The sequence below is a fragment of the Haematobia irritans genome, chromosome 3 (genome assembly GCF_050003625.1).
Source record: "Haematobia irritans isolate KBUSLIRL chromosome 3, ASM5000362v1, whole genome shotgun sequence".
NCBI lineage: Eukaryota > Metazoa > Arthropoda > Insecta > Diptera > Muscidae > Haematobia > Haematobia irritans.
The window spans coordinates 32,884,935-32,896,372 of NC_134399.1; the positions used below are offsets into that span (position 1 = coordinate 32,884,935).

At 33.7% G+C, this 11,438-nt stretch overlaps 1 protein-coding gene across 1 annotated transcript; it reads left to right on the forward strand.

Annotated features, from left to right (window-relative positions):
• The first annotated feature begins 1,898 nt into the window (after window positions 1-1,898).
• LOC142230095 (putative ATP-dependent RNA helicase DHX57) lies at window positions 1,899-9,174 on the forward strand. The gene is made up of 6 exons (XM_075300730.1): window positions 1,899-2,129; window positions 2,337-4,408; window positions 4,473-4,677; window positions 4,736-5,492; window positions 5,551-5,749; window positions 8,411-9,174. Exons 1-6 carry the CDS (start codon window positions 2,059-2,061, stop codon window positions 8,974-8,976), a joined length of 3,870 nt encoding a protein of 1,289 aa, XP_075156845.1. The 5' UTR covers window positions 1,899-2,058; the 3' UTR covers window positions 8,977-9,174.
• The last annotated feature ends 2,264 nt before the right edge of the window (window positions 9,175-11,438 follow it).

Here is an 11,438-nt window from a genome sequence, read left to right on the forward strand (position 1 = left end):
TGGGAATGAAATTTTTCGCTAGAGGTGCATACCGGCCTTAACTCTGGTGAAATAGTGCATTTTAGAGAAATAAAATTTTGACAAATTTTTCTGTAGAAATAAAATTTTCAAAAATTTTTCTGTAGAAATAAATTTTTGACAAAATTTTCTACAGAAAAAAATTTTTACAAAATTTTCTATAGAAATAAAATTTTGACAAAAATTTCTATAGAAATAAAAATTTGACAAAATTTTCTACAGAAAAAAATTTTGACAAAATTTTCTATAGAAATAAAATTTTGACAAAAATTTCTACAGAAATAAAAATTTGACAAAATTTTCTGTAGAAATAAAATGTAGACAAAATTTTCTATAGAAAACAATTTTGACAAAATTTTCTATGGAAATAAAATTTTGAAAAAATTTTATATAGAAATAAAATTTTGACAAAATTTTCTAAAGAAATAAAATTGTGACAAAATTTTCTAAAGAAATAAAATTGTTCGTTTTGTTTTTTTATTGTTGGTTTTGTTCTTTAACCATTGTTGTTGTTTTGTTTGAGGAAGCACGCTCAAAATAAACCAAGCCAACTGCACTCAAATCGATGATTTGACGGTGGCAAAGGAAAAGAGATATGTTTGTACGAATTTATTTCGGCATAAGCCGGCTATCATGTAAAACCTTTTTTCGGAAGGTTCAAGTGTGGTTCATTGTTGGGTTTAATGAACTGCCTGAATTTATTCTGATAATTGGTTGATAGTTTTGCTGCAAGTAGAGGATGCTGATGAGGAATGTGGTAATTCCGAAACGTGCGTCCATCCAACCATCTTGCAGTCTATAGGGCTTTACCCAAATAAATTTGACAAACATTCTTTTCCTCTGTTGGTTAAGCTACACTTGTAGTTTAGTCAATGCATGGTTTTAAGCTAAAATCAAAAAACAACAAAATTTTATTTCTATAGAAACTTTTCTCAATATTTTATTTCTTTAGAAAATTTTCTACAAATTTTGTTTCTATAGAAAATTTTCTCAAAATTTTATTTATATTCTACAGAAAAATTTTATTTCTATAGAAAACCATGTAAAATTTTTATTTCCATAGAAAATTTTGTCAACATTTTATTTCTAAAGAAAATTTTGTCAAAATTTTATTTCTATAGAAAATTATCTCAAAATTTTATTCCTATAGAAAATGATCTAAAAATTTTATTCCTATAGAAAATATTCTCAAAATTTTATTCCTATAGAAAATTTTGTCAAAATTTTATTTCCATTTTTTCAGAATTTTATTTCCATAGGAATTTTTGTCAAAATTTTATTTCCATAGGAAATTTTGTCAAAATTGTATTTCTATAGAAAATTTTCTCAAATTTTTATTTCTATGAAAATTTTGTCAACATTTTGTTTCTATAAAAGATTTTGTCAAAATTTTATATAGAATGGGAATGCTGCCATTAAAGTGGAGCCCGATTAAGTTGTAGGCTCACTTAGACTATTCAGTCCATTGTGATAAATGCTAACCATTACACCACGATGTCTTCCACAAACCGATACCCCAATTTGACGATTTGTATACAAAAGCCCCAGTCTAATGTGCTTTCAAATTTTGACATCTCTGAACAATCGATTACATGATTTATCGACACTCGAGACAGATGATTGGTAGAAACAAAATCAGCTGATTCTAATTGTTATTGTAGGCCGTTACAAATTTCAACGCCGTTAAACTTGAACGTGTCACTTGTTGCTTCTTCGATCATAATTTAATCCCTTTTATTATACCCAATATAAATTATAAACTGGCATGACTTAGCTTTGTAGTTAAAAGATATAGCTCCTTTAAAGAAGCTATATAGAGACAGCTCCTTAAAGCTTTGATTTTTGACAACATATCGACGCCTCTGTTTTCATCACATCGACTTTGGAGTTTGGCGTTGCACGTTCATTGTTGGCAAAGGGAGCAAATTGTTTTATTGTGAAATTTGTAGAGCTTTTGGTGTTCTTAGCTTCCCTTTGATGAAAATAAATTTCAAAAATTGTTAATTTGGATCAGTAGTCAGCTTTGGGAAATCAATAAACATGGATGAGAACTCACAAAGATTTATTGACGATTGTTTTCTTCGTCCTGTAACAAACAATGTCAGGACAACGTAAGCCATTAAAGAATATGATGGAGATGGAAAACTGACGAAATCTTTCTCCATTGGAAAGCAAAAAGTAAACCGATAAAATGGGAAATTTTCCGACATTTTACCGGCTCCTCATATCTACCCATCAAAACAACCAGAACTAAATCCTACATTTGGTGTGGTCTTTTTTTCTACAAATAGATTAATTGTATTTAATTTTTTGTGTAGGAATAAACCCGTGGAACCTCCACCCTCCAAGGTCACACTCAAAACGGAAATGCAAGTTCTTCGTCTAAGTGATGATTCTCAAAAAATGTGCATGGAAACTTTAAGATCCATACATGGGGATGATTTTCGCTTGGATGATCCTTCCAAGTATAAGGATCGTGGAGGGAAAATGAAAAAATCCTATTGGCAAGATCGTGGCACTCTTGTTGTCCAATCTGTGACAAATTTTTCATCCAGCAACAGTGGGGCCTTGGGTAAAGATGCCGAAAAGAATCCAGAAAGTCCAGAACAAAGACTACGTCGCTATGCTTTGCTTAAATTGGAAAATTATGGATTCGCCTTAAATCATTGTATCGAAGCATATGACCATTGTGATGGTAATATAGATCAAACGCTATATTTATTATTTCGAAAATATATGAAACTGCCTGAACCCGAAGATGTCGATGAAGCGTTTGATCTAACAGAAAAAGAATTACTCGACATGCGTAATGACGAAAAAGAAGCTCTAGAATCTATATACGATAAGGGGTTCGAAGAGAAAGAAAAGAATCTGGTATGGAACTTAAAATTCAAAATAGAACATTTATTAAAACATAGCCCCTCTGAGGTTCGCAAAACTCATGAAGCAGCCGCAAAGGCTTTGCAAGAGGCCAAAGATAAAAGAAATGTGAAGAAACCCAAGGGTCCTTCGAGATGCCGTAATTTTGATGAAAACGGCACATGTAGATTCGGACCCAAATGTAGGTTTGCCCACATAAGACCTGAACCCGAGGTAATCGATAAACCCAAACAAAAAATTGAAGAATCTGATGAGAAATGGTTTTATTTGGAAGTAAGATTTCCCCCAAAAACAAAATATCCATATGAGGCTCCTTATATATATCTCAAAACTACCTGCCATGATATACCCAACGAAATAAGGCTTAGAATAGCTAGAAAATTGTATAGAGAAGCTCAGGAATCATGTCGTGATGGTATACCTTGCGTATATAGCATATCCGAGTTATTGCAAATGGAAAGCTGGACAGAAAATATTGACATAGATATAGAACCTTTTCCAAGAGAAGATAAGTCGCTGTTTTATGTGGAAGATCCAACGGAGAAGGTAGAAGAGGAAGAAGTAATCGCCAACCTACCAACGCATTACGAGAAAGGCTTAACCTCTCATAGTGATGGCTTTAGAAGAGATCCGGCATCATTGGAAAAGGATGATCGCTTACTGCTCAAACGCTTTATGGAACGAAGAAATGACGAAAAGTACAAGAAAATGCTAAAATCACGCCAGAATCTACCAGCTTTTTCCAAAATGATGGATATTCTGAATTTACTGGAAACCTCCCAAATATTGGTCATATCTGGTGAAACTGGATGTGGTAAATCGACACAAGTGCCTCAATTTATCTTGGATAATTGGTTCTTCAAAGCTTCCCAACTGGATAACACTCAAAAGATGCCCCACGTTGAAGTAATTTGTACACAGCCAAGAAGACTATCAGCCATTGGTGTGGCGGAAAGAGTAGCTGACGAAAGAGCTGAGCGAGTGGGACAAACTGTGGGCTATCAGATACGTTTGGAAAATAAAATTTCCTCTTCTACCCGCTTGACATTTTGTACAACTGGCATTCTATTAAGGCGACTGGCATCGGAACCCCTACTAGACTCAGTGACTCATATCATTGTGGACGAGGTGCATGAACGTAGCGAGGAATCTGACTTCCTACTTATGATCCTAAAACGTATATTACCACTGCGAACCGATTTAAAGGTCATTCTTATGTCGGCTACACTAAATGCCAAATTATTTTCGGATTACTTTAATGGTGTTCCCGTGTTGGATATACCCGGAAGAACTTTTCCTGTGGAACAACTCTTTTTGGAAGATATAATTGAACGTTGTGATTTTGTTATGGAATGTGATTCTCAGTATTCTCGTAAAGTTAGCAAAAAGGAGGAGGAAGAACTAATGAGAGAATTAGAATATGCTGATATCAAAGCCGAAAATGCAGCACCTCCAACAAAGATTAAGGATGAGAAATTAAATCTAGCTGCCATGTATTCCCGATATGCAGGTAATAAAAATGCCCTAATTACCAATTTCAAGTGAAAAATCATTGATTCCCTTTCAAATTTCAGATTATTCGAAGAAAACATGCAAATCAATCTATCTTATGGAACCTATGAAAATAAATCCCGAATTGATAGAATCTGTTTTAAAGTATATCGTGGAGGGAGATCATGAGTGGCCGCGAGAGGGTACAATATTAATATTTCTCCCTGGTTTGCAGGAAATACAATCAGTTCATGATGCACTCTGTGATAGTAATATGTTTGGACCAAGGTAATGAGAAACTGCAAACTCTTGATATAATTGATAGGCATTACTATTTTCTCTATAGATCCGGTAAATACGTTTTGGTCCCTCTACATTCAACACTTTCAAGTGAGGAACAAGCTGCTGTTTTCCGTCCAGCCCCAAAGGGAAAGAGAAAAATTGTAATGAGCACAAATATCGCAGAAACTTCGGTCACAATAGATGATTGTGTGTTTGTCGTAGATTATGGCCTAATGAAAGAGAAACATTTCGATTCCAATCGTAATATGGAATCTTTAGAACTTGTCTATGTATCGCGGGCCAATGCAAATCAACGTAAGGGACGTGCTGGTCGTGTAATGCCAGGTGTTTGTATTCATCTATATACTCAACATCGTTTCAAATATAATTTCTTGGCTCAGCCAGTTCCTGAAATCCATCGAGTTCCATTGGAACAGTTAGTGTTACGTATAAAAACTTTGCCCAATTTTAAGGGTCTAAATGTGGTAGAAGTTTTGGGTCAAACTCTAGAACCACCCACCGAAGAAAATATTGTTTCAGCTGTTAACCGTCTTCAAGATGTTGGGGCATTGGATGAAGACCAACACTTAACGCCATTGGGTCATCATTTGTCTGCATTGCCAGTGGATGTGCGAATAGGAAAACTAATGTTGTTTGGGGCAATTTTCCAATGTTTAGATAGCGTTTTAACCATTGCTGCCTGTCTTTCGCATAAATCACCTTTCGTGAGTCCCTTCAATAAAAGGGCCGAAGCTGAAAGACGTAAAAGAGAGTTTGCTTTATGTAACAGTGATCATTTGACCTGTTTGCTCGCTTATAAGGTACATACATATTGTTGCTTTATCGTAAACGTAGTTAAAAACCTATTGTCACTTTCAGAAATGGTTGGATGTTTCCAAAAGAAACTTCTTTGCCAGCCGTAACTATGCTGATGAGCATTTTCTTTCGCTAAAAACTTTGCAAACCATCTCTGAAGTCAAATATCAATTTTTAGAGCTATTGGTGTCAATAGGATTTGTACCAGTCAATGTACCCAGAAAACGGAAAAACGCAAACGATAACATATTGGAATTAACTGGTAAGTTGAGGGATTATGGGTACTAAATATTAATTTTGGAATATGCCTTTTTTGTAAAAAGTTAAAAAATTATCATTGGCGATAAAAAAATTGGCACAATAAATTTAAATAAAGTTATACAAAAAGTGACATACCCTTTTATAAAGAAAAAAATGTAGTGCGTAAATACAACCAGTGTTACCGCTGTGCGACTTTAGTCGCATTTTGAAATCTTTCTGACTTCATGCTACTTTTTTAAATAATGCAAAATGTGCGACTTTGGTCGCACGCATGCGACTAAAGTTGCACAAAAGGGAAGTGCTTCAATTTGAAGCAATTTTTATAAATGGGAATTCATCACCGTACACCTTGCGTGGGAGCCACTGTTGTGCAATGGCCCTCTTTGGTCAGCGGTGGATGCTGAGTGTTTCAAAGTTTCTCTAAGTACTTCACCGCAATGTGAAACACCGTTTGCACTCGGTTATAAAAAGGAGTTCACTGGTCATTGAGCTTCCCATAAAAGCACTCATTAATAATAGAGAAGTAAAGTAAATTACGTATAGTATCACAATGGACACTTAACCTACGATATCTAACCTACACGGTGTTCTGGTTTGATCAGTTGTTTTTTTTTGCATATGGTATTCAAACAATAGGTCCGTTTTAGTACCAAATAATGTTTGATAATTATCACAAGGTTTTACTGGAAGTCGTACGTTTACTCCAAAAAGTCTGCAAAAGAGAGCCAGAGAGACTTCAAATGTGACATTTGAGATATAGCGAAGTTGCAAGTTTTTGCTAGGGATTTTTTGCCAGGAAAAACTTGCAAGAGTTTGTCATAAACAAATCATATGTGCAATATATTTCGTAGAGTTAATTAAAAGTGTAGTATAAAAAATAAATTTATTTATTATTTTAATTGATTAAGAAGCTTTAAATTGGCTGATGGTAACTTGGTTGCGGACGGCGTTCGCGTACATTTCTGCTAATTTTAGCAAAGAGAAAAATATCCATTTTTACTCTATTGAAAGTTTCCGTTTTACTGGATTTTATGTTGGCAAAATATCTTTGTATGTTAAAGAGACTGTTCCTTTATTGTTTTTGTGTTGTTTTATAGAACATTTTTTGTAATAAAAAGACCTCACAAATGTAAGCGACTTTTTTATCATTATGCGACTTTTTTGTGCGACCTTTTTTCAATATGCAACTTTTTTTGCGACTTTTTCAAAATTTCCAACGGTAACACTGAATATAACCATGTCGATAGCCGTTAGGCGAACACTTGTTCACGTGCACCTCTTATGGGAAGCCCGAAATCCGCGACGGAATATCGTTACGACTAGCGGCATGTATCCAAATTAAAAATCTATTCTAATTCCTTCGTATAAAGTGTTGACATCGCTTATCCAATTTTTGAAATAAACCACTGGTCATTGGCAATAGAAAAATTTTTTGTTGACAAAATTGTTTTATTTGTTCATCGCGAAAAAATGTTTCACCTACCGCCCATGTGTGTAAATATAACCATATGATAATCCACAAGCTCATATTACTTTTACTTTTACTGCATATTTTGTCTGGATTTAAAATAACAGTTAGTGCTGTTAATGGATAAAAATGAACGGGTGCTGGACGATGTACGCTACTATTCACCTCTAGAGGCGCTACGAATTCGAAAATCAGACAACTGAATCTAAATCCTGCCATCAAATGTTCTGTGCTATCGGATCAAAATAAAACAGGAGAATGTACTCCAGGCGATAAAATCGGCGTAGAGCTCGGTATCTTTGTGGAATTGCGTTGCATGATGAAAATGCCAAGTTCGATTTCCGGCCGTGATGCTACTGACAAAATAATTTAAATGTGTAAATTATTGAATTCATCACTTGTTCGAGTGTGTGTGCTGATAATTTTTTAACCGGTCGTAATTCCATTCTATAAATAAAACAGTACTAAAGAGATGGGCGCTACAACAGCGCCTCTAGCGGAGAGTAGTTGTGAAACTCAACCAACACCCATTCCCTTTCAAACTTTCGTGATTTTTTTTCTGTGTAATCCAAAGCAACAATTTGAAAATCATTTTATTTTAAATGAATTATTAAAGAAAAGTAACCGTGAAATAATGGCAATTTTAGCGGCTTAACTCGAACTTAATACTCACCTTAATCTAAAAATAATCGGTAGCGTTGAAGCCGAATCAAAGTCCACATGTACTTAAGGATTGTCAGATCAGTTTCTACTATAAGAACATGAACTCAAGAGCAACTGACGGGGATGGTCTACCAAAGATCATGATGAAATATATTGGAGATTATTATTCCTCTACTACATCATTGATGCCAAACTCAGTATCCTTGTTATTCTGGATATCTGGAAAATAGGGAATGTTATTCCAAAACTACAACCTGGCCAATTACACTTTAGACGTCATAGGACATTAGCATAGTTTCCGCTATTATAGAGGTAGGAAATCGCATAAACGTTCAATTCTCGTTACTTTGTAGTACAACTAGCTCGCTTTCTCGAACTGAATGTTCGAGAAAGCGAGCTGTGAATGTCTAGCATTCATAGCCCCATTATTTTTATAACAGAATTCATGTACTTCGCAGAGATATTATTTTGTGATGTGATAACAACATAATTAACAACTTTTATTAACTATAAAATTTGTTTTCTTTACAGGTTCCGATTTAAATATCAATGGTGACAATAACCGGCTTTTGATTTCATTATTATGTGCTTCTCTTTATCCAAATATCGTAAAAATACTTACACCCGAACGTAGCTATATACAAACAGCAGGAGGTGCTATGCCCAAACTAGCTACTGCAAAGGATTTAAGGTTTAAAACTCGAGAAGATGGCTATGTAGCAATACATCCTTCTTCAGTTAATGCCGATGTTGGAACATTCCAATCACCATTCCTGGTTTATCAGGAAAAAGTAAAGACCTCAAGAATTTTCATCAGAGAATGCAGTATGCTGCCTTTAGTTACCCTGGTTCTATTTGCGGGTTCTGATTTGAAAGTCGAATTACACGATGGAGATTTTCTATTCCTTCTTGAAGATGGCTGGATAATAATTAAGGCTCACAATCATGAAACGGCGGAAATGATACAATGCTTACGAACGGAACTTTTAAAACTGTTGGAAGAAAAGATTCGTGATCCATGCCTGAATTTGTTAAATCATGAAAATGGTCGTAAAATCATACAGAGCATAGTATATCTAATTGGTCATAACAATTAAAGAAATTTAAACTAACGATGACAGTAACCCATTAAAATTGACTAACTAATTTTGTTTTAGTTCTTTTTAGAATGTGTACATATTTCGTTATTTATATATATTTTTATTTTTTTTCTAGTAAATGAGCAAGTAGATAATATAATTGTATAAAAAATTAATAAATACCGTGAATAATATGTTTCATTAGAGAAACTGGAACTAGCAATTGCTTCTAATTGAGGGTTGGTTTCTTAAGGGAATAAATATGACAAAATTCGTATTATCAAATAATCACTGCTCTTTCCTAGTTGCAAAATGAACCATTCTCATTCTGAAGAAATTATAAAAACAACGGACATTTATTTGTAAATACAGGTGTTATCAATAACCGATTCCCTTTGCTATAACAAAATTCAGCTGTTTCAGGCAATATCTCATGCATTAGCAACGCAACAAACATAAAGTTTTGCTATATGTTTGAGGCAAAAACAATAGAAGATAAAGAAGGTAAATAGGACGACGTCATACCAAATGTTCCATTTATGGTGTTTGTACATTTTAAAGGCCGGTATTAAGTTTGTGTTTCACAGGTGACAACCAAAAATATTTGTGGGTACTTTGTATTTGTCTACGGATAATACATACAATTATTCACTCCATTTAGCAATAGACTACTGTACAGCATATTACAAAGCTAAAAGCACAAAAGAAAAGAAAGATTAATTATAGTTTTCATTACTATATTGATAAAAAAAGAATACTTTTTAAATTGTTAATTTGAACCATTAAAATCATTGTCTTCTAATTTTTTGCTAGGGGTTTCTCGACAATTTTTACTAATAAAGTCCGGTACTTTTTTCGATTCACAATGGACTGAATAGTCTAAGTTAAGGTGTGTACTATGTTCGGTTTTCGAGTTAAAATTTCCGCGGTTACTTTTTTAAAATACTGCTATTAAATGCAGATAATTTAACTCAATTCATACGCATTATCTTTTTCATTTAGAGTTGGTCAAGTTTTAACAGGAATGTATGGTTTTCAACTCGAAAGACGAATATTGTACCCACGTTTAAGGTAAGTACTATTTTCGCTTTTCGAGTGGAAATTTTCGCGGTTACTTTATTAAATCAGTTCAATATAAAGCAGATAAATTAACTCAGTTTCTTGTTTCTCTTAATTTCGGCTAGATATGGGAATGTGGAGAAGTAATCGCGACATTATGGGAATCAGGAGAAGCAATCGCGAAAATAAAGTGATTTCAAGCAACTAAAAGTAGTTCCACACTCCGCACAACTTTAAAAGCACTTCCAAAAATGTCCTCACAAAGAAGTTAATTTAATACGGTGTTCTCACCAATCATGTTTTGGGGTTTGAAATGTTTTCCCTTTATAAGCACTTCAAAACGAGACGTTTTCGCCATACTAAAAAACAAGTTAAAACACAAGTTTTCCTCCAAAACACGTCAATTTTAGAATGTGAACCCACCTAATTTGGAATATACCCCGAATAACATACCCTATTCAAAATATATGTCAAAATATTGAAATAAGTTTCATACAAAAACAATAGAAAAGGAAAATTGAAAAATGGGCGACGTCATACCAAAAGTTGCATTTACGGTGTTCGATACATACACGTTCGTTCATTTTTAATTTGCAATATTTTTTGTTAAAAACTCACAAATGATGTTAAATTTTGTGTAAATAATAATGAGAAACTTTTGACCGATTGTTCTACGTCATTCCCTGATATAAATTTCTTTTTATTCTTAGTTTAATTTGTGGAACAAAAAATCATAAACGACACGTTTGCATCGAACGCCGTCAATGGTTTGATACCCTCTGCTGCCATTTTCCCATCTTCATCTTCCATTGTTTTTGGTTTCATACAAAAAGAATAAAAGGAAATTTATATCAGGGAATGACGTAGAACAATCGGTCAAAAGTTTCTCATTATTATTTACACAAATTTTAACATCATTTGTGGGTTTTTAACAAAAAAAATTGCAAATTAAAAATGAACGAACGTGTATGTATCGAACACCGTAAATGCAACTTTTGGTATGACGTCGCCCAGTTTCCAATCTTCCTTTTCTATTGTTTTTGGTTTCATAGAAAAAAAGAATAAACAAAGGCTTTTAAGAACATGGACATGTGAAAATAACATAAAAAAATTTTCCCTCGCGGTAATTATTCGGACATAGGTTGCATATATGTGAATTTCGAGTAAATGTGAATTTCTAGTTTCCATGGTAACTGTGAACGATGAAATGTTTCGGAAAAACGAATGAGCAAAACGAGTCGGTGGGAACATAGCATAACTTTGCAGGTAGTTTCATTAAATTTTTTATAACGCGTTTTTTCGTATTTTTAATGGGTAATTTTTTCAATAGGTTAAAAAAGAGTACAAGTTTTTTAAAATTTTACAAACTGTTAAAATTTTGCCGCAAGAATGCTAAATCCATTCTAGAAAATTTTAATAAT

Bases quoted from the DNA above. Each gene is read 5' to 3' on its own strand.
- LOC142230095 (XM_075300730.1), top strand. From the start codon at position 2,059: ATGGATGAGAACTCACAAAGATTTATTGACGATTGTTTTCTTCGTCCT. The intron at 2,130-2,336 runs GTAAGCCATTAA...TTTTTTGTGTAG, and splicing joins ACAAACAATGTCAGGACAAC to GAATAAACCCGTGGAACCTC. The intron at 5,750-8,410 runs GTAAGTTGAGGG...TTTTCTTTACAG, and splicing joins TAACATATTGGAATTAACTG to GTTCCGATTTAAATATCAAT.